Genomic DNA, 24,738 nt, shown 5'->3' with positions numbered 1-24,738 from the left:
CGCTCCTGCCGCCCGCTTGTGGCAGACCACACTTCCACGCTCACCGGCAGGCACCGACTGGCCATCTGGAGGACCGGGAGGGTGTGTGTATGTGTGGCCCGAGCGAGCGAGAGAGAGACCTTACGTGCATTGTTGTTGTTAGCATCTGGTGCTAGCTAGCTGCGCTAACGGATATGGAGCTGTTTAAATGAAAACAGAGGAGCGACATTTCGCCACAACTGCGCCGAGCACTTGACTTTATGCAGGAAGCCAGACAGTGGGACGTTGTACGAAAAGTCAGCACACTCAGAACGGATAGTGCGCAACATGATTGCAGAGTCCAGGCAGCTCCCGTTCGAGCATATGCCTTGAGTTGCACATAGCTCCATCCATCCATCCATCCACCCACCCACACACACACACACACACCCACACACACACACACACACACACACACAGGTTATTGTGTATAATATTCATGAGAATATTTATCATTGTTCAAATGATAATAAACATTAGCATAAAGCATATTTGTCCACTCATATGTTGATAAGAGTATTACAAACTTGAAAAATATTCCTCTAAGATACATTTAGAACAGATCAAAAATGTGCGATTAATTTGCGATTAATCGCGATTAACTATGGACAATCATGCGATTAATCGCGATTAAATATTTTAATCGACTGACAGCCCTAATGCAAATATGTCAGCCAGCCGTGCATTGCTGCTAGCAAAGGAAAACATATGGGGGGAAGTTAAAAAAAAAGCCCACAGCTTGAGGAATTTGTTAGCTTTACTGAAGCTGATTACAGTGGACGTTTTGTATAGCGCTTCTGCAGCCAAGTAACTGCCAACATGTGCTCACTAATGAAAGAAAAAAAGATTTTAAAAACAAAACCCCGGGTCTCTGCTGTCAAAAACACATCTTTAGTCTCAGATGGAGGAAGTCGTTGTGAGAAAAGCCTACTACATATGCAAGACAACAGGGGAAATGTATTTGAATGAATTATGTTGGGGTAGAAATCTTTTTATCATAATATCAAATATTTCAATATGATTTGATAAACACACACTATAGGCGAACTAGTAGTTTCCTGTGAGATCTTAATGTAGGGCAGATCAGCTGGAGCATGACCCTGCTGAGGGTGAGGCTGTTAGGAGGGGCTCAGTCCCTGCTGAGGGTGTAACGGGGGGATGCTGCTGTTTGGCAGGACCACCGAGAAACAGCCTGATCCGTGACTGACAGCTCTCTGCCATCAATCAACCCCTGTGGAGACCAAGACCAGGGGCCCAGCTGGCTCTCCGGAGCCCTCAAGCTTCAGAGAGGAGCTTTAAATAGGAATAGCTGGACCTAACAAGACCAGTGAGTCCACCTCTGAACGCCTCTTCTACTGGCTGACACAGAACGGAGCTGGGGCTACAAGTGAAAATGTACTCCATCCAATAGAATGGAAAAACCTAGATGTCATTTATTCCATGTATATGGAGGAGAAAAAAGGGACAACCCCAAAAGTATAACCCAAAATATAAATTGTAACAATGGTCTGCATTTATAAAGTGCTTTTCCAGTCTTTGCGACCCCTCAAAGTGCCTTCCGATTGGAGGACTATACTGCCTGAGAAGCTGCCCCATCCATCACTAATAAGTAAAGCAATAATCACACATCTTGTGTCTTAATACTGTAATGATAACACACTAATGGCAGGTTTATAATAAGGAAGGAGGAGTGTGGTTATGTCTTAATGTGTTCCTGTGTACTTTAGTGATCTCTATGTTGGCCAGCTCAAGGCTGCAACACTGGGAGATATCTGCTTTCCTCTAAAGAATTAAAATCCACTGAATGTAACAGAGAAGACCACAAGCTTTTAAAAAAAACTAAATGTATTATAAAAATATATATAATGTTTTATAAAAATATATATAAGAAAATAAATCAAAATAATGAAAAAAGTGAAATCACGATATTGCATATGTAGCGGGAATCATTAATAATAAACCTTTCAGATGATGTAGTGCTAGACTTATTGTACAATGGAGAGATCACTAGAGCAAGCAACTGTTGAAAATAGTCAATTAAAACAGCAAATAAGTGGGGTATACAAAAGATGGAAACACTCAATACATGATGGCTTGAAGGGAACGATTGCCCATTTGGTGACACCCCATCAGTAGGCGAGACACTGGTGGAACGTTTAAGCCGTTAGGACATTGTAGGTGGCTTTTAAAAAATGATGTGTGTTTGAATTCCTACAAAATCACTCCCAAAACACAAATGAGACTCAAAATCCAGAGGGAAAATGTAAGATATTTTCTTATCCAATTTAAAGACCGATAACAAGAAAGCCACAAATGTGGATTTATCGACTGTTGAAAATAGTCCCCAACAAATGCACCCTTTCCACTTTTTTGAGGAGCATGTGGTACAGTACCGGTTTAGAACATTGCTTTACCTTTAGAAATTAAACTATATTTATGTTTTTGTTCTTTTTTAAGATTTAAAAAGTGGACTATAACCTGAGTGCAAAAGAAAGAGCAGGACAGACTGCGAGGAAGACGAACACTTTGCTGGTCTTTTTATGTTAAACAACAGATGTATAAATGCAGTTGGAAAAAAAAACGATGTTAGCAAAGAAAGAAAGGGAATACATAAGCAACCATGGAACAGGGACCTGTTTGCACCCTATAGGAGAAGACGATCAAACGCCACACAGACAGAGAAATCGGGACCTCTGTGGTGTTACTCTCACTACTAAAATCTATTTAATCTCCTCAGATCACTCTGGGACCATTGTCATCTACTCATTCCAACAAGACCAGAACAAAGGCGTACAAAGTAGCATATTTGACGGATAGAGAGAGGAGGCATTGTCCCAAGAGGAAGAGCTTGGGCATCTAAATCCCCGCTCAGGACTCTTTGTTTTAGAGGGCAGCTAAGCCACAGGGGTCACAGTCCAAGGTACAGCAGGTCAGGAGGATAAACGCCCACCAGCAGAGTCATCTGAGAGAGGTGGAGGAGGACCTGAGATCACAAGCTACAGGCATGTCAGCGTCTTTCTCACACACACAAACAAGACTAATGACACCGACACAAAGAGAAAATAGGGGGCTCTGCAAATCATCTGTTAGGTGGGTCTTCTCCAACAAACCTAGTAAAGATATTTCCCAGCAGCACCTGTTTCTTCGAGAGGGATATTTACAGACAGATTCCAGTCCAGTAAAGGTTAAATCAAACAGATTCTACTACAACGTTTTCAGCAAATCTAACTAATTAAATGGTTGGATTTTATGTGGTGGGTTAAGATATAATTTTTCTGAAAGCCATTTATCTCCGGAACCATTCCCCCCCAAAAAACCTCTCACTTGGCAGATTAAAATATCTCAGATTAAAAGATTATTTCTGCCATCGATGCTCATTTTTGAAACAGGATTTGCCGTGCATAAGCGTGTTTGCATTGATCATTCAGCTGCATCAAAGGGATGATCAATAAGAGAGGACAAACTAATCTGTAAATGTGATTAATTGAGCTAATCCTGTTTACTGAGGGACAGCAGAAATTATCATTTCCAAATAGCACTATTGGAAGTGATCAATGAGAGAGGGCTGCTCCATTACCACAGGGCAGCTGAGGCACCGACGGATGACCTTGCTCTGCTGACGGCCTGTCTGGGCTCGGCCGGCCTGGTCAGGCAGAGGTTCTGGGCAGCAAAACACAATCATCCATTAGACTAAATATACAACTTAAAATGTTTTTGGCCAAAGCAAATCTTCCTTATGTCGTATTCCTGCAGCTTACATCCCAGCCTTTTATAGATGCCATAGTGGTTATAGCGACAGCAGGAAACAAACAAAGTCGCTGAGAGGCTGAGGCCGGGCCTGTTTGATATTGTGTGACACGCTACAAAAAAGTACTGGCTGAGATCAAAACTCTGTTGCAAAATAATGTGGTTTAATGAAAACTGGGATGATCAACTTATTCTCCTTGGACATGTACATCGTTATATTAATCAGAGCAATAATTTCAATTTGCGGTCAACGGCCCTGTGTCACCCTCTCTTCCACACACACCTCACGCAGGTGAACAGGATTATGATGAGTGCCGCCCATATCCATGTGACCCAAGCCAACCAATCAATTGTGCTCAAACAAATATCTTATATTAAAACAAAACGCAATACTAAACATGTTTCATGGCTCCTACACATCAGCCTCTAATTATTAGGATAGTATCGGATAGTATACATAATAATTACTAACATTATTCAAATGGGAGACATGTGACAATTATAGCTTGGTAATCAAGTCCATACAGTTGCAGTTCATGTATGTGTAGTTCTCCTTCTTCTTTTCTGTGTACGAGTCACAAGTCAGTTAGGCCAAAAGGTACCACCACCTAGGCTCAGTCAAAGATAATCCTTAGGGTCATTTAAGTCTGTCAGTCGAAAAGAGTCAATACTGTGGAAAAAATGTCACTGATGTCGGATGTTCTTCCGTCTCTTCCTGCCGTTTCTGCATCTTCTCCACGATATTCTCGCTTTGATCGCCCCACTCCTTTAACGAGGAGCGCAGCATGTCCTCGTCGTCTTTGATGTTGAGTCCTTCGGCCTTGTAGAGCACGTTGGTCCACTTCATCTTGTTCTCCATTTCTTTGTTTGCAGCGGGGGCCTTTCTGAGCAGCCGTTGAAGGAGAGGGCTTTTGTTGGGATTTGGGATGAGGCTTCTTCTCATCTTTAAAACTTTTCTTTTTACACTTCTTCTTCGACTCTTGCTGAGAAAACACTTTCTTCGCAAACTTCTTAAACTTGAGATCCTCTCTTGACATTCCAGCTTGTTCCTCCAATCTGCATTCAGGGAAGTCTGCACTGAACTGCTATTGCCAAGGTTCATCTAAATTCACAACTGAGATTCTGTTCACAGATACTTTGTCCAAATCCATTGCATTCCCACTCACTCCTTTAAGTGGTCCATTCACTGTCCAGCCTAGGATTGTCCTGCTTGCATAGGGTCCGTCATCCACACTGCGTATGACTTCCAATGGTTCCTAGGCCTTAGGAACATTGGTTCCTATCAACAGTCCAATCCCTGCATTTATTTCAGGCAAATTAACATTTTTCAGATGAGGCCATCTCTGTAGGTCCGCTTGTCTAGGAATGTTCCCACTGCTGGCAGGCATGCACTCTTGGGTGTAGCTTTGTGGCAGTTCAAATAAATTGTCATTTTTTAAGCCAGCCACCTCTAGTCCGAACACAATATGGCTATTTACGACCCTTTCTTGGCCCATGGTTCGTAAACAAATCTGCGCCTTCTTTCCAGTTAGGCCGAGCTCGTGCATCAAATCCTCTGTACAAAACACTGCTGTACTTCCTGGGTCCAAGAAAGCATAGGTGGTGACGATCTTGCTGCCCTTCGTTGACTTGCACTGGAACTATGGGAAGTTTACAATTGTCATCACCAGCCCCTGTAAGGCCACTTGAAACCAGTGCGCTGTCCACTGATAGCTCTGATGTATTCTTGGCTTGAGCAGGATTGTGTCTAGCTTCATTGGAAGGGATGTGAAGTATGGTTGGATGTTTGAAGCCACATTTTGAACAGGAAATTCGCTTATTGCAATTTCGGCTAATGTGCCCCACGCACAAACAGCCGAAACAGACACCTTTTTCCATCAAGAAGCCTATCTTCTCTTTGTGTGTTCCTTTTTCAAGCTGATGGCACGAGTCCAAGGTGTGACCTCCTCCGCAGCACAGACATGTCCTCCATCTTGTCAGAATGTGTTCCTTCCATTCAGTTTTCTGTCTGGGTTTCTTTTTCTACAAGGGCTCCAGTGGTGGCAAAGCTAGTTCCTACAAAATGTGAGCAAGGCTGTGATCTGTTTAAAGCAGTATTTGTTGTTATGAAGGGAGCATCTTGAATGTTTCCAAATACTGGGTCGGTTAAGATTTTAAACTTGTCTCTCAATGAAGTGTGTAATGTCAAAGAATGTTGCTCTGCGGCTGTTCCTCTCCTGCAGCTCACAGGCTAAAGTTCTCCACTTGTCTCTGAAATGGTAAGGTAACTTTCTTATTATGATCATCATATTCGCAGCCATGTCAATCTCATGCAAATACTGCACTTCTTCCATTGCGTTTGCACACGCTCGAAGGAAGAAGCTGTAGTCTTGCAGAGCCTTAACATCCTCGGTTCTTATAGGAGGCCATGAAAGAGCCTTTTGCAAATATGCAGATGCCACTTTCTGCTCATTTCCAAACTGCTCCTGATTAGAGCTTTAGCCTTGATGTATCCCCTCTCTGGATCCATGTGCTGGCAACTTCCAACAAGTCCTTTGGGATGACCCTGATTGTACTGCTCCAGAAAGTAGAGTTGGTCACTGTAGCTGTTTGTGTTTTTCTCAACACCATTCTCAAAAGCCTTCATAAATGTGTGATATTTTAACGGGTCGCTATCAAAAACTGGAATTTCTCTCTTTGGCAAGGATGAAAGGCATTGCTGTTGTATTAACAGTGTGGTTATTTCATTTTGTTTTCTCATAATGCCCAGTATGTTGTGTTGATCTTCACTTGCGTTCAAGCTATTTCCATAATTAATTTGTGTTTTCAAAGTGGATTTCTTAAGGGGTACTGGCTCTGAGGAATGGAACCCAGGTGAAATGTTCTCATTAGGCCGGGTTGTTGGCTCCAATAATCCCCTGATCCCATCTGCGCCGCGCTGCGACCTCCTCCTGCGTCATAACCCACCAGGCGCGTTTCAAAACGTTGCGGAAGCGGAGCGTCGTGTGTGCAGCCTCGCAGTTGTTGGATGAACGTTCCACTTCCTGCCTGCGCTGCGCCGCGTCAAAAATAGGATTCATCCTATATTTTAGAGATTCCTTGCAGTGAGGAGCTTCTGGGACGCTTCGAGCCGCGGCGCAGCGGGTCTGGTGGAATAGCACCCATTGACTAGAGTGGCCGCGATCGCTAAAAACGCCGCAACGCAGCGCAACGCAGCACAACGCAGCTCAACGCAGCGCAACGCAGCGCAGCGCAACGCAGCGCAACGCAACGCAACGCAGACGCTCCTGGTGGGATTAGGGGGTAAGTCATTGCTAGTCTCCCTTTGGTTCAGCAACATTTGTGGAGTCTTTATATTGTCCTTGGCAGTGTAGAGGTTTCTTTGTTCAATGTAAGAGTTCATTCCATCCGAATGCTTTGTTTTTGAACTTTTCCCACTTACAGTAGGATGCTCCCTGTTTGTAACACATCTAATTTAGCCATGTGTGCTGCAATATCCTCTTCCATCTGCAGTTGCTCCTTTCTCCTCCTTATTCGTTCCTCCTCCATCTGAAGTTCATGTTTGTCCTTTAATAGTTTTTTTCTTGCCAATAAAACTGCCAAGTCATCCTCTGTTTTAAGGCATGCAGACGAAGCAGTAGAAGTTGCAGACTTTTTCCCATAGTCCATTTCAACACTTTCCATGTCAACATTTATTTGACTAATTTTCTCCGTTTAATTATCCAAACTTCCTCCGTGTATTTGTTTGATTGTAAAACACCCTCACAGATCGGAAGGGAATTAATTATTTCAAAAGCATCACATTTCCACATCAACAGAGCAGCGCAACTTCAATGCGACAGAGCGGAGATGAACAGCGGAGATGTACAGCGGTGAATATACAAACTTCGTCCATTCCATCCATCCATCCATCCATCCATCTTCTCCCGCTTATCCGTGGTCGGGTCGCGGGGGTAGCAGTTCCAGCAGAGAGCCCCAAACTTTCTTTTCCCTGGCGACATCAACCAGCTCTGACTGGGGGATCCCAAGGCGCTCCCAGGCCAGCGAAGAGATATAATCCCTCCACCTGGTCCTAGGTCTACCCCTTGGTCTCTTCCCAGCTGGACGTGCCTGGAACACCTCCCTAGGGAGGCGCCCAGGTGGCATCCTAACTAGGTGCCCGAACCACCTCAACTGGCTCCTTTCGACGCGAAGGAGGAGCGGCTCAACTCCGAGTCCCTCCCTGATGACCGAACTTCTCACCTTATCCCTAAGGGAGACACCAGCCACCCTGCGGAGAAAACCCATCTCGGCCGCTTGTATCCGCGATCTCGTTCTTTCGGTCATGACCCATCCTTCATGACCATAGGTGAGGGTAGGAACGAAAATGGCCCGGTAGACAGAGAGCTTTGCCTTCTGGCTCAGCTCCCTTTTCGTCACAACGGTGCGGTAAAGCGACTGCAGTACCGCTCCCGCTGCTCCGATTCTCCGGCCCATCTCACGCTCCATTGTTCCCTCACTCGAGAACAAGACCCCGAGATACTTGAACTCCTTCACTTGGGGTAAGGACTCATTCCCTACTTGGAGTGGACAGTCCATCGGTTTCCTGCTGAGAACCATGGCCTCAGATTTGGAGGTGCTGATCCTCATCCCAGCCGCTTCACACTCGGTTGCGAACCGATCCAGTGAGTGCTGAAGGTCGCAGACCGATGAAGCCATTAGAACCACATCATCTGCAAAAAGCAGTGGTGCAATCCTTAGTCCACCGAACTGCAGACCCCCTCCCCCATGACTACGCCTCGAAATCCGATCCATGTATATTACAAACAGGATTGGTGACAAAGCGCAGCCCTGGCGGAGGCCAACCCTCACCGGAAATGGGTCCGACTTACTGCCGAGGACCCGGACACAGCTCTCGCTTTGGGAGTACAGAGATTGGATGGCCCTGAGTAGAGACCCCCCTCACCCCATACTCCCGCAGCACCTCCCACAGTAACTCCCTGGGAACTCGGTCATACGCCTTCTCCAAGTCTACAAAACACATGTAGACCGGATAAGCGTACTCCCAGGCCCCCTCCAGGATCCTTGCGAGAGTAAAAAGCTGATCCGTCGTTCCACGACCAGGACGGAATCCGCATTGTTCCTCCTCAATCTGAGGTTCGACAATCGGCCTGACCCTCCTTTCGAGTACCTTAGAGTAAACTTTCCCGGGGAGGCTGAGTAGTGTGATGCCTCTGTAATTGGCACACACCCTCTGATGCCCCTTTTTAAAAAGGGGAACCACCACCCCGGTCTGCCACTCCTTCGGTACTGTTTCCGACTTCCACGCAACGTTGATGAGGCGTGTCAACCTTGACAGTCCCTCAACACCCAGAGCCTTCAGCATTTCCGGGCGGATCTCATCCACCCCCGGGGCTTTGCCACTGTGGAGTTGTTTGACGACCTCAGTGATCTCCCCCCGGGAGATTGGTGTTGATCCCCCGTCATACTCCAGCTCTGCCTCTAACATAGAGGGCGGAGTTTTCGGGTTCAGGAGTTCCTCAAAGTGTTCCTTCCAACGCCCTAACACTCCATCAGTTGAGGTCAACAACGTCCCATCCTTACTGTACACAGCTTGGATGGTTCCCTGCTTCCCCCTCCTGAGGTGTCGGACAGTTTTCCAGAACAACTTTGGTGCCGCCCGAAAGTCCTTCTCCATGTCTTCTCCGAACTTCTCCCACACCCGCTGCTTTGCCTCGGCCACGGATGAGGCTGCTGCCCTTCGGGCCTGTCGGTACCTTGCAACTGCCTCGGGAGTCCCCCGGGATAACAAATCCCTGAAGGGCTCCTTCTTCAGTCGGACGGCTTCCCTGACCACCGGTGTCCACCAGGAGGTTCGAGGGTTACCGCCCCTTGAGGCACCTAGGACCTTGAGACCACAGCTCCCCGCCACGGCTTCAGCAATAGAGGCTTTGAACACCGACCACTCTGGGAGGTCACCGACCCTCAGTGACTTCCCCCCGGGAGATTGGTGTTGATCCCCCGTCATACTCCAGCTCTGCCTCTAACATAGAGGGCGGAGTTGTCGGGTTCAGGAGTTCCTCAAAGTGTTCCTTCCAACGCCCTAACACTCCATCAGTTGAGGTCAACAACATCCCATCCTTACTGTACACAGCTTGGATGGTTCCCTGCTTCCCCCTCCTGAGGTGTCGGACAGTTTTCCAGAACAACTTTGGTGCCGCCCGAAAGTCCTTCTCCATGTCTTCTCCGAACTTCTCCCACACCTGCTGCTTTGCCTCGGCCACGGATGAGGCTGCTGCCCTTCGGGCCTGTCGGTACCTTGCAACTGCCTCGGGAGTCCCCCGGGATAACCTCCAAGTGTCTCCATCATTGCCCACATGTGCGTTGAAGTCTCCCAGCAAGATTAAAGAGTCCCCTTCAGGAGCCCCATACAGGACTCTTTCCAGGGTCTCCAAGAAGGCCGTATACTCTGAACTGCTGTTGGGTGCATAAGCACACACAACAGTCAGAGTTTTCCCCCCCATAACTCGCAGGCGTAGGGAGGCGACCCTCTCGTCCACTGGGGTAAACTCCAACTTCGTCCATTCCATGGAGCTTAATGTGCACATTCAGTGGTAAGGCTTACCTGTGATCCGCGTTGAAGGCGGCTTCCAAAACTGCAGTCTTTATTAACAGCCAGTGCTTACCTCGCTCCGTGTTCTGGCTGTTGCCTTCTCTGCAACAAACCCCGAACACGTCCCAGCTGTTGCCTTCACTGCAACATTCTTCAGCGTGACACAGTCCAAAAAACAAACAAGGAACCAACACCGTCCCTTTTGAACCCATGGCCCCTCCCACAGGCTCACCGTCAACAGGTGACACAATCAACTCAAAACCACATTTCAACATAAAAATCAGACCCAAACATAAACAGGTTAACTACCTCTTAACACAATCATTCCCCATAATTAACAAAAGTAAAAAATAATAAGAAATGGCATGGTTCATTTGACGGAAGAGAGCAGGAAATGTTTGGTGTGTGTGTGGTGTGTGTGTGTGTGTGTGTGTGTGTGTGTGTGTGTGTGTGTGTGTGTCGGCTGTCAGTGGCGGAGTCAGTCACTCTGTGACCCGCTCCGTCACAGTTGACAAGTATAGCGACAGCAGGAAACAAACAAAGTCGCTGAGAGGCTGAAGCCGGGCCTGTTTGATATTGTGTGACACGCTACAAAAAAGTACTGGCTGAGATCAAAAACTCTGTTGCAAAATAATGTGGTTTAATGAAAACTGGAATGATCAACTTATTCTCCTTGGACATGTACATCGTTATATTAATCGAAGCAATCATTTCAACTTGCGGTCAACAAAAAAGTACAACGGCCCTGTGTCACCCTCTCTTCCACACACACCTCACGCAGGTGAACAGGATTATAATTACATATCCATGTGACCCAAGCCAACCAATCAATTGTGCTCAAACAAATATCTTATATTAAAACAAAAGGCAATACTAAACATGTTTCATGGCTCCTACAGTGGTGATGGGCAGAAGCATGCTATTCTCTGTGCTGATGGTATCTACATACTGTGTGTGTGTATTCTGACTGCTGATGTCGCTAATGAGGCAGGCTTAACCTCTGCTAACAAAGGAAGTACCAAATCTAGAGGTACATTTCATCATATTTTGAGAAAAACTACAGAAGAAGAGGTCAACGTTAATGTGGGATCTGGTGAAGCTCAGGATAGGAAAGGGAAATATATGAGAACATGAATGAATGATTATGTTTTAAACCCCACAGAAGACGGTATTATAGGTGTGTATAACAGCACATGCACCTACTGACCAACAGTAACACATAACAGGGGCTACAGGGGGCTTCAAAATCATAAAAGTGGAGGTGTTAGTAGGTAGAGATTTTGTTTTTTGCTGTTTGTTCCTACAAAAATAATTTCATTGATTTATTCTACTTTTTCAGGCATTATAACACCTGTATATCCCTCTTTTAACACCATCACTCTGTAACTGTAGAGGTCAGGTGAGATAACATTCTTTTAGCGTTTATTATTTTAATATTTACAAAAGACAACACAATGTAGTTATAAAACAATTTAAGTCAGTGTAAATTCACAAAAATAAGTGATTTCATCTAGGTTTAGATTCTCTAAGTAGAAATTGAAATACGTTTTTGAAGAGGGTTTGTATTTGTAGAGTAGATGGTAGTTTCCATCATACTAATGCAGTCTCTGGATTGAAACACATTGAAGTGCTTTCTGGCAGGTTGCTGTGGTCTTGTGGAGCTGAAATGTAAACCTGCAGCTCTGGACCCTGTACGAGACTTCATGACCTTTCCCTATCACAGCTCCAGAGTATAACATACCTTCCACAGGACATAAAACTTCAAGTCAAACACTGCACCATATGTTCCCCAGAATAAGAAATGGGGACGTTTAGGCATCTGCTTACAATCTTTTATAATTGCAGGTGGAGCATGCAAGGTCAATTGGGCCAATTTGATTTTTATGGTCAAACCTATTGCCATAGTTATGAGGAATCCATTTTCCCTGCACCAAACCCCCATGCATGTTCTGTGGTTTGTCTTTTTCACAGGAAACAGGACACTAATTCCATACAGTGTCAGTTTGGATATTGGATTGCCTGTCAAAACAAACGGAGCCTGCCAGGACTTTTGCCCTACAACTGGAACAGCTTTCAGTAGAAGAAAGGTGTATTTATATTCCGTACGGAGGTGTTACACTGCAGTGACTGTATGCTGTTTACGTGACTCTAAGACACAGCAAATGTGACATTATGACAGTGTTAAATGCGGGTAAAATGCCAAAAACATCTTCCGAATGTGCAGACAGCATGGAAAACAGAATCTGTTCGAGAAGAAGGAAAAATAATCAGAATCACATTTACATCCATCGGGCTTCTCTTCCTTTATCCATCAGGGAAAAATAAAAGGGGGAAAAAGAATACAAAAGTAAAAGTGGGCCCTTGGGTTTTCATGTCTGAGCCTGAAGCTCTTACAAGAAAAAGTCAACAAGTAGGAAGTGTGTTGCTCCAGGCGCAGGGATCAAGTTCAGCAGAGCAGGAAAAGAATCATTATGCTCTCTGAGCAGCCAAGTGGTGTTAGAAAACCCCTAAAGTCTCTTATCCTGGCTTTTCACAAATAAACACTTCCACACTTAACCAAACACCAACAGCTTGCCCACAATCACACACACTCTCACAAATAGGGATGAAAGTAATAACTCATAAATCAATTCTTGGATTAGCAGAAAATCACTCACTAACATTTATGATGATCGATTAATTGTTTAGGTCAAAATGGCAAATATTCTTTTGATCCAGTGGGTATTTATCATCATTGTTAAGTGAGTATATTTACTCGGACTGGTGGTTGGAAAACATACTATAAACTTCTTTAAGACACAATTATTGGACTCTAAGAAGTTGTGTGGTAATGTAATTTTTCTGGGAATCTATAAAATATGTAAATATGAGAGTAAGAGCGGTCTGACTGAAAACACAATTTTAATCTCTACCACATAATATGCATTTTAGTAAAACATAAATGTATCATATTCTCTATTAATAAGAAAAGCAATAAGAACTGCCCTGTTGTTATTTCTTACATTTGGAATAAACAACAATTTGTACTGTATGTGTGTTTTATGTAGCCTACTTAAAGACTGGTCACTATGAAAAATGGTTATATTAACAAGAAGGGCTGACGTTAACCATAATTCCGATGCCAAGTTTGGTTATCATTATTTTCGTTTTGCTTGCCTTGCTTAGAGAATCTTTTTTTTATTGAATTGAAGAAGCCAAAAATGTAACGTTTTGAATGTTGCCAAAAATAAAAGCAGATCACTTTACCTACCCGAATCTAAGCAATCATTTGATCATGACTTTCATTATTCAACACTTTTTGATATGTGTTGTGTTGCAACTAAAGCATTTCATTTAGTACTAAAAAGTCATGTGGTTTGATACCTTGGCTGACTGATGTCATTTGAGAAAAATTAGGAAAATAAGTTCAAACCTTTTGTGTAACAAAAGGCCTTCTCAGTACTGCATAAATGTTATGTTACCAATATTAGTATAACAGGAAACAGAAAGAAACATGAATTAGACACACATTTAGTGGGCTTAAAGATTTTGTTCAACAGACTGTGTCCCTTTTTACGCTTCAGTTTCTTAAAAGATAAAAAACAAAAGAAGTGATAATAGATCAGCTTGAATGGTGTTTGTAGGTGATATTTCGGGCTGTTGGACAGAGCGAAGCTAGCGTTTCTCCGTTTTTATGCTAAGCTAGCTGTTAGCTGTAGCCTTGTCTCAAATGGAGAGGTTATATCAATCTTTGCATGTAACTACACTGATAACAAACAAGAGCACTGGCCAGAAAGGCAAACTATTCTCTAAAAAACATATGAAACATTTGACACTACACTGAAACACCCTCACTATAATGGATACCCTGCACTAGCTGTTTTCTGGTAACAGGGACATGTGCATCTTAAGGGCTGCTGAGTGTGAAACTGCTCACTAAAAGCATTGAGATTTCAGCTGGGTGTGACCTTGTGAGAACACTGTCCTGTGTCTCAGGACTGGCTATTATTAGCCGCTCCCTGCCAAACAAAGCCTTAATACCCTGGACAAACACTCCGCCTGCCAGCCATTGAGCCTCAGCTTCAAGCCTCAGCACTCAAGTGACTGAATCTGAGTTTCATCAGCTCCTCCATCTCAGCCAGCACTGACCTGCAGGCACTTCGCTTCAAACCAATTCCCTCTCTGCCTATTAGCCCTCGCAATCCTTTATTTATACCCCAGATAGAAGAAAAGCCACAGTCATTGTCATTTCAAAGGACTCTAATAACAGACTCCTCTGAATTCATCATCTGTTTGACTATTTTCTTATTTGATTAACAATTTAATCCTTTTTTTAAATGAGATGCTATTCATTTTAAGCCAAGTGCCTCACCTGTGTAACCACTGACACCTTCATTGAACCGTATTTTGCATTGTTCACAATTTTCTTTTAAGTTATCTATTTGATTCCAACATACATTTCTAGCGGAAAATGGTGTATGTGATGAGTTGTTTTGTGTATTTAGTATTACTTTCATCCTCTGAAATTATCTTTATATTTGAAATTGCAAACTGCAGATTAATTCATCCTCTTAATACTCGTGATGACAGGCAACAAGGCCACCTTTTTAGACACAACCCGAATTTTCCATTCCAACAGTGAAAATCTGTTACAACATGAATGAGAGAAATCCCATGTCGAGTCCGTGATGCTGCTGCTTAGATACACACGTTTTTTCAATTTTGAAGTCAATTCAATTTGATCAAAAGGCTGTACATCTGGCCCTTTCTGAACAGCCATGTTCAATTTAAAATTGTTTTAACAACATTGTTATCACCATTAGTGGTATATAGGAACACTACCATTACCACAGAAAATACAAAGACAAATGAGAAACATAGCGATGGCATCTCAATCTGACATAAAGATGATTATTCACGCATTGAAGTCCTTCTGTTCAAATTCTTCACCACCCTTAACAAAACATCTCTGTCAAGTGGTTAAACAATTCTACTCATCTTTCTGTTTTTGGGCCGGTCATAAAAAGGGTCTAATGCGACACCAATCTTCATTTAATTTCAATGTCTCTCTATCCAATTCAGAATTCATTTTATTGTTTTTGTGATAACATACAGAGCTCTGAATGGTCAGACACCTGCCTAAATGTGAGCTCACTGCAGCCCTGTGTCAGCAGCAGGTCGTCTGATCAGGGTTTGTTTGTTGTTCCTGGCCTCAGGCATAAATGTCAAAGGAAAGCTTTGGCTCCTAAACTTTGGAACCCTTTCCTTTTTCAATGAAGATCTTTGACACCTTGGACACTTTTAAAAAAGCAGCTCAGACCCCTTCAGACTTTCATTATTCGTTTACATTTCATGGTGTTTTTACTCTAGTCCAAGCTTTTGTTTTGTGTCTGTTGCATATTTTCTGTTTAATTGTGCACCTTTTGACACTCTTCTGTAGAAAGTAGCTCTACTAAAATACAACTTAACATTTAACACTGACTAAAATGTAATCAAAATCAGGTGAGAAAAATGTACACTTTAAGGTATACACCAGCAAATTAAAATGATAAATCAAAAAAGTTGGGGGACTTGCAAGAGACCAAGAAGAAAATAATTGTCAAAATAATAATACTAGATCAGGCAATGAAGTGTGTGTGCAAGTGATTCTTATTCAGCGTGCTTGAATATATTCAGGTGAATTTCAGACTGCCAAATGCTGTAAAAGCAAAGAATCAGTCGTCACCAAACAAAAAGTAAATGTTAATTCCCAATAGCATTCCTATAATACTGTTAGAAAGTGTAAATTATACCAGAAAGATGGATTGTCTCCAACATATTCAGTATCAAACTGAATACTAACTTAGAAATGCTTGAAGAAATAAAACAGACATTCCTTAATAATAACATTAATCAAGGCCGCTCCAGAGGGACATCTGGAAACTCAAACATTAGCAGTGAAATCAAACTGTGGCAACAGGTTTGGGGTTGTAGGGCCTGCTCATTCACCCAGCATTAGTTTTTGTATAACCTTAATGACAACACTGTCTGTTCCAATCAGCTCAGTGCTGCTCCACAATCCATTTTTCAAACTTTATGACAGTTTTAATTGCTCCCACCTGCTGCCAGATCGACCCGCTCAACAGCCACTTTTACTCACATGTGGGTGCAGACAAAGAAGTCTATTAGGTCCAAGTTGCCTTTGCTGCAGTGAGGTCACTTAGGCATTAAATTAGTTCCAGCCTGCCTAACCTCCCAGCACTCACACGCACACGCACGCTGACTATGGCTGCTAGCAATTCAATAGCACCATCTCGACCCCAGCATCCACCTGTAGGATGTGAGACTACCTACACCGAGAAGGAAGTTTGTTTTGTCGCCTTAATGTCAAACATTTGTTATAAAATGAAATAAAACATCATGCTATTTGAAAATGAGGCTGAAAAGGAATACAAATAGAGAAAACATGGTCCTAGAATGGAGCCCTGTGGCACCCCACACATGGATAATGCTAAAGGAAGTAACGCTATCAACAGACACAGCAAATGTTCTGTTTAAACATTATGAAGATAACCACTCGAGAGCTGACCCTGAGATACCAACTAATTGTTTCAATCTTTCAATAATAATAATATTATGATCTACTATGTCACAAGCAACCCACTAAGGTAAAGCAGAACCAGCATCCGCCACTCACCTGCATCAGTGTTAACCAGGATCTAATTTGTAACTTGATTTTATGTCTTCAGGGTAATTTACTGAAATTATGAAACAAACTATTTCTATTCAAAAAGTAGTGGATGGTTTTAAACATGAGAAGCTTTTGACAACAGTAACTCAGCTGTGAAGATACACAGAGCAACCTGACCCATGCACATAGACTAAGAGAGAAATAATAATGCACTAGTCTAAAATGCACATGCCAGCCGCTGGCCCAGAGTGTCATGTGTAAAACAAGATGTTATATCTCTAAGCTTTAGTCTTATTCTTTTATATTGCTTTTTTGTATACCTAACCTTGCTGTGTAGCTTCTGTTAAGAGGAACTGTTTTACATTGATGCATTGTTGGTAGATCCAAGCCACCCCTGTCGGCAGTCACACATTAATTCATCAAATCACATTATGTGGAGTTAGATGCTAAGTTAGATCTCTTCAAGGTCATTTTCCTATCAAAGAAGATTTCTGGGTTTTAAAAAAACAAAACACAAAGCAGATAATGTGTAGACGTGGAGATAATATTAAAATAAAGGTAATTATGGAAGTGCAATTTACAAACTCTTAAAAACTGAAGGCATACGTTTTTTATGTTTTTTAAGTAATTGTGTGAAGTTATAAAACAAAAATATGTTCCTGGCATAAATAGTAAACTTCAATCTTCCAGACAAAATGGTTACAGTATGGGGTCTTTTGGGAAAGAGGAGGCTAATGTTAAGGTCAAGGCATTGATTATTATGATAGCCAGTCCTAGTGACAACCAATGATATGATGTAAATACAGCTTACATTTACACACATCTGGGTCACAATAAACCTGTAACTGTGACCCTTTGAAAACCTTTGGCGTCCTGACCACACAACAGTGGGTGATATGCACTTTTTGCTTTAATGTGCTCAAAGTCCATTAAGCATCTGAGAGCACATTATACCATCAAATATCATCTGAACTTTGGGGTCTCTGATTATAGGTAATACCGATTGCAAGTAGGCAGAAATAGCTGCAGGGTCTTGTGCTTTAAGGCGAAGTATAAAATTACAGCTGGGTAGCCTGTGCAAATGTTGTATGTCTTTAGGTCAGTAAGCTTCAATTTTGCGTGTGAGAAAATGCTGCTGCCAGCCTTAGAGTAAGTTTCAAACATTAAACAGGCTCAAAGGAACATGTGTTACCCTTGTAGCAGGTCCATGGTGGACGTGGCGACCTCGGCGTACAGCAGGGTGTGTCCCAGCACGCTGCTCTTCAGGTTCTTACTGTAGGTCTCCATACTGAACTGAGGCCAGCTCTGGGCCTCTGAAGAGTTGGTGACCAGGGCCAGAGAGCCATCAGGCAGCGAAGGAGCATCCTGGAGCTCAGAGCAGGACACCATCTTTAGGGAGGCGTTGGATGATTTAAGGAGACCCTTCTGGTCTGCACGTGTCTGCAGCCAATTCACAAAGCTGGCCTTGGCCTCCTGTAGGAAGAGACAAAAATAAAATCAGGTATTTCTTTTATTAAAAAAAATTGAAGCTATTTCTTTACAAAGCCAGATCCAAACTTGACATTTCTGTTATGTAAATAGATATACCCACTGACAGCTTCTCAGATTTGTTGAGCTATTGTTGGTTAGGTCCCTGTAATAAAGTTTGTGGATAACACAAGTTCAAGAGATTTTCAAGTTTTGTTCTACGGCATAAAATCCGTCAGTAAATACCCCACTGCTGAATGTCCGAGCGTCTATGTGTTTTAAACGGAGGTGGCTAACAAGTGACTAATGAGACTACTAAATGTCATTATGCCAAACATTAGCCGCAGTTAGTTAGCTTAGCGGTGGTGATGCGCAGCCATGTGACAGTGATGTGGTCTTTGTATACCCTAGTTAGCTTTTTACTTATGGATATTGCATAAAAGTGGTGTTAATATTTGTAGATCATTCTGCTAAACAAAACATGTAAGTATCATCAACTTGTGCCACAGATATAATTTTTAGCAACATTTTAAAATCTTTTCACCCTCTGTCTCAAACCAGAACCCAGTCTGCTCTGATTGGTTAGCTGGCCGGCTCTGTTGTGATTGGTCAACCGCTTAGAGATGTCCCGCCCCTTAGGCTATGATGTACAATGTGTTGGAGCGCATGCCAACTGAAGCGGGAGTGTTACATAGTGATGTCACTAAAAATATAACGGTGAATATATATAAAAATATTAGGGCTGTCAAGTTAACGCATTAATAACGTGTTAACGCAAAAAGAATAACGCCACTAATTATTTTTAACGTGCGATTAACGCATGTGTATTTGTCCTCGGCCTGCCCCGTAGTTTCAGAGCCCAAAGGCTTGACGTTGTTGTTGTTGTTAGTTGGATGGTGGGAGATTCTAGCGAGAGATATGGATACAAAAAATGGTGTTTTAAACAGCAAGCCAAGCACACAGCTGATGCTGACAGTCCCGCTCCTGCCGCTCGCTTGCGGCAGACCACGCTTGAAAGTTTGCCGGGGAGACGCCTGGACAACAACAGCGATAGCTAAATGGGTGGCTACAGCTTAACATTGTGGAGGACGTGTCGACTGCACATCACAGCGCATTATTTTGACCCACAGTAAACAAAATGCTGGATGGAAATATTATTTTTGGATTTCGCCTCCACAGCCAGTAGCATTATTGTAAATGCATGCTACCACTTAAATATGATTGTTACCGCCATTACTCGGCCAAATAATCATGTTGTAAAACCGCAGACATATATTGTATTTGTAATGTGCACCATTTCACTCCAAGCTTTTAGAGACTTTTCTGATTGAGATTGCAAGATATGAGTTTGAATTTATTTGATGGAAGTTCTGTTTGAAATAAATGTGCAGGATGAGTTACAGAGCGTGTGGCTAATCAATGACATGGTGTAATTAGGCAGCAGGCCCAGTGTGTTCCAGTCACTTCACATTTATCAGGTTTCTCTCCTGTGTCCTTACACACACTACACATGTTGTCTTAATGTTTACTATCTTCTTTCTATGGTGAATATATTATATTGTTATGGACTACCTTCACTCTCTTATTAGACTTGACTCTACTGGTATGAACTCCCATGCATGTGAGGTAATAATGAAAAGCATTGTGAAATAGTGTAACATAAACACAAGTTGATTGAGTTAATTTAACATTAACATTAACGTGAAGTCATCCTCCCAACAGGATATGGTTTGCACAGAGTATGATAGTTTAGATGAGCCATGGACTCTCATCAAACCCTGTCACATGATTGGCTAAGCATCCCTGTCAAACATCTTGACATGGATTGTTTGACTTAACTTACTATATGTGTGACAGCAGAAGCAGCAAACCCGTGGACATAAACTCTACTAATGTAAAGTGTTCTAAATTCATGTTGGAGTAGAAGTGTCCTTGGGCAAGATACTGAACCTCAAACTGCTCCCCTCAGTGTATGAGTGTGTGAGTGTGTGTGTGTGTGTGTGTGTGTGTGTGTGTGTGTGTGTGTGTGTGTGTGTGTGTGTGTGTGTGTGTGTGTGTGTGTGTGTGTGTGTGTGTGTGTGTGTGTGTGTGTGTGTGTGTGTGTGTGTGTGTGTGTGTGTGTGTGTAGTAGTTTTGTCAGGGCGCGTGCCATGTCAGCACTACTTCGGAAGCACAAAGAGCTATCAGGTGGACTCTGAGTACAGACAACTAGTCTGCAGAGAATCAAGATGATAATTGGTCTTGTTTATTTAAAAGACTAAAACGTCTTAAGAGTAAAGAGAGTTTTCTTTGACTAAAAAATACAAAAATCTCTAGATTAACTCTTTACTAAATAAAAGGGATCAGGTAAATAAGATAGAACTAACAAGGACATTTGACGGAGGAGTCTTCCCTTTCTTCTAAAATTAAATTAATATATTACGACTTGGTTTTCCTGACAGAGCAGTAGGTTATTCTCGGAGCACCCCTCTGCAAGGTTGCCTACCGATATAAATTCTTATCCTAAATTAAAGTCACTTTAGGAAATCTCATCATTTTGGTTAATTTCATTCTAGTAAAAATTAAAATGTAAGTAACACATGGAGACAAGAAATATTGTTGGATTAAATTCATTTCATATAAAACCAATGTCTCAAGTCTCACATCTGAGACACTAATTCACAAAGCCAGGTGAATAGAACCACACAAGGTACCATGATCTAAAGACAAAGGTTTTCACACACCTGCAGTTAGACTGAAAGTCAAAGTGTAACTCAATGGAGACCTGAATAAATTGAACGCAACTAAAAATACAATATTCCATTAAATATTCTTGCTCTTTGCTTTGTAAGGCAGCTGTTCTCACCCTGTGGGATGACCGTCTAGTGCAGGGGTGTCCAAACTACGGCCCGGGGGCCAAATGCGGCCCGCGGACCATTTTGAATCGGCCCTCAGCAAATTAAAAAAGTATAATGGCATATGGCCCACAAATGAAACTTGTGCTTGTCTTATATTGTACTCCGTAAATATAAATGTAAAAATATATTACACAGTAGCAATAGTATTCATGTGTTAATAAGACCACTTTTCAAACAAATTCAGTCAATTCAAGTTTCTAACATATCTTAGTTGATAAGAAAAAAGCCCAATTACTTATTTACACAACAAGTTTGAAATATACCCTCCTATTTCTCCTTATTATAATCAATCTGAGGGATAAGCTGCCAACACTCACAAGCATCATTGACCTACATTTGACTGATTTTGCTAAGTTATAACTGAACTTATGAGGCAATAAACCTCACCTCTAGTGAGTGGCCCATCCCTTCGTATATTTTTCTGTATGTGGCACTCGGTGAAAAAAGTTTGGACCTAGTGGGATGCAGAGGAACTTCCAAATTGTATGATTAAAATCTGAATTAATACAAACAAAATTGGTATTCATACAAAAACTAGTTATTATTATTATATCTAAAGTTGCTTAATAATGGACCAAAATAAAACATGTAAAAAAATCAACCCTCCACCAATTCATTAATATCGAAGGAATTCTATAACTTTTTTTTTTATCACGCCTAAGATTCTGAGTAAATACAAAAAGGTCATCTTCAAAGCTGGAGAGAATGTAGAGCATCGGATACAGAACACACACAAGAGCCACAAAATTATAACGTTTTGGAAATTCAAAAATACCTTGTTCAGGAATCAAACCGAATACGGAAAAGACAGCTCGCTTAATAAAAGGAACTGTTCTAACATATGAACTAATGAGAATGTTACTCCCAACTGCATAGTGCTTTTTATTTTTATTATTCATATTTATTTGTATGAATAGTGGTATTGTATTTTTTTTTTTCTGCAAGTACCCTAACATCTGCAAGGCTGCACATCACCACCGCTAAGCTAAAGATTTAGCAAACGTTAAGTACTCTCAAATAGCAACCCTTTTATCAACCGCTGTTTTTGATGACACGTATAAGCTCCGGAAACTCTCCAGTGGGGTATTTACTGAGGTGTTTTAAGTAGTAGAACAGAACATGAAAATCTTTACAGCTTGTGTTAACAGATTTAAATGTAGGACTCATTTCGGCACCACTCTCGGTGCTCTTTGCTTGGGTGGGGGTAGGGGTTGGACGCTTTAAAGAATGGTGGCGATTTTCATTGGTCCAATTACATTAATGACAGCCTGATACCCACTGCAGGGCCTAATGGTAGACCCACACATTACATAAACACTGGGTTTCAATAGGAAAGCTCCAACACATTTGACTGCCTGTAGATAACAGTGACTAAAAGAAAATAACAGTCCATCAACTCCAACAAGCTTTGACACACATTAAGCCTCTGCACAAACTTGTGAATCCTATAATAGTAAAACAAAAAAATAAATGGGGGTCTTTGGCAAATCCATTTCAGTCCTGATTCTATTTAACTGGAGAAGCCACTTCATTTCCAGACAGAGGGAAACGGGGATTTACCAGCTCATGGCTGAGAACAGGAACACCCACTGAGCAGAGATGGAAGTCAGCCGCGCGGATCACCAGCACACTGAACACATTAGTGTGTGTTTGAGACGGCTTTCATCACCTGCAGAGAGTCCTGCTACTAGCAGAGTGTCAGCCCTACAGCTGCTGCATGGTCCTGTGGGTGTGAGACCAGCCACACACTGCTGCAAAATACACAACTGACCCACGTCTCTCTTTTAAATGACAGAGGTGACATGTATGCATATTATGTTAAAGGTTCCATTTGAATTATACATGGTTATTGTATAGGATCTCATTCTTATCATCTGCCTGTTATACATATTATTATGAGCAATTCATAATTAATATATATTTATTACAAATAAACCACTGTAAAGATTGTAATATACAAGTTCAATATTGTAGTGTGCTCATTTTTACTCCAACTTATTATGGTAATAAAAATATATATATTTTATTTTATTTATCTTTTATTGGACATTTTACTTTGTCTTCTAGGGTTTATATAAATATCATTATTTTATTTTATCTAATTGCACATTTTTACTTTAACTGTATGTATATAGTTTCGTTCTACATTTTAAAATATTTATTTTAAAATGGAGCAACTGTCAAACCTAATTTCCTCCAGAATAAAAAAGTATTTTAAATCCGATGGTGATATATGTAGAAAGCTTAAATGATCCCATAATATTGCCCGTGAATGTAAGCATATGGGACACAGTCTGTCTGTGTGTGGAATCTAGTATATATATATATATATATAGTGTTATATTGTTATATTATATTCTGTGGATTATTTGAAAATGTTTTGAAAAAGTGATTCTCTTTTTTAGGTGCATTATTTCTTAGAGCCCAATTTAACATTCACATTCTTATCCACCTAACCTTTCAAACCCCACAGATATTAATTTGACAAATATATATATATTCAAACAAATCAAAACAGAAAATATTATAGAGATTAGATTTCAGGTCTTCAGATACGTTCATTTCAAAGTCGAGGTGAGAATATTACTTATTTTTCACACATGGATAGGAAGGAATCTGTCAAATCCGACTTATTCTGGTAACCTGCTGAGAACAAGTAGTAATTCCGGAGAACATCACTCCTGGAAACCTCCGGCTCTATCCGTGCTTTAGCGACTCTAGACTACAATATTGAGGGACAAATCAAGCCGCCAACTTTAGGTCTAGTAAAAGCGTTGTGCCGTGTAACTCACTCGGAGCAGAGACATGTTGAGGACACGGCTACCAGCTCCCCTCACAACAATCTGGAAACAATTCTGCAGGCCCAAATTACCATAAGCCTGCTTCTTGTTGGGACACGGCCGGGAAGTGGCTGGGGCAGCGGGGTCAAAGGTCACACAGCAATCCAAATATACAACAATGAAGAAAAAAGAAACTACAATACTACTTCTACCAAAACTAACGTTATACTATTTTGTTTTCTTAGGTTTTCTAAGGAGGAATGGGATCCCTCACTTCACTGATGCCAGCGGGGCCATGTGACCAGAGATGCTGGATTCTTGTTATAGCGACACCTGGAGCTCCAACTCCCCCTAGTGGTCATTCTGCAGTACATTCATCCTTAAAAAACAACCTTTATCAGAATCAGAAGACCTTTAATCGTCCCGCAGAGGGGACATTTAGACAGAACCATTCCTGATAAACTCTCAATCTTATGATCGTATCTAAATGAAACAGTATATGACACCAATTCAATTCAAATGACTTTTTTGTATCATTAGGAAATATCTGTTGAGCTATTTATTAATGAGATGAGAGGCACTTTCTTTCAATGTACATACAGGTATGGA

At 41.9% G+C, this 24,738-nt stretch overlaps 1 protein-coding gene across 2 annotated transcripts in view; it reads right to left on the bottom strand.

Annotated features, from left to right (window-relative positions):
• hlcs (holocarboxylase synthetase (biotin-(proprionyl-CoA-carboxylase (ATP-hydrolysing)) ligase)) overlaps positions 1–24,738 on the bottom strand; it is a 40,451-nt gene that overhangs the window by 6,000 nt on the left and 9,713 nt on the right. For both annotated transcript variants that reach the window (XM_034226750.1, XM_034226751.1), the window contains one exon: positions 18,178–18,458. In XM_034226750.1, the coding sequence (XP_034082641.1) occupies positions 18,178–18,458 (281 nt within the window). The remainder of the gene's footprint in view (positions 1–18,177; positions 18,459–24,738) is intronic.

Source organism: Gymnodraco acuticeps, unplaced genomic scaffold (assembly GCF_902827175.1).
Source record: "Gymnodraco acuticeps unplaced genomic scaffold, fGymAcu1.1, whole genome shotgun sequence".
Classification (NCBI taxonomy): Eukaryota; Metazoa; Chordata; class Actinopteri; order Perciformes; family Bathydraconidae; genus Gymnodraco; species Gymnodraco acuticeps.
Note: the sequence above shows the minus strand (reverse complement) of the source record. Positions and strands in the feature narration are given on the sequence as shown.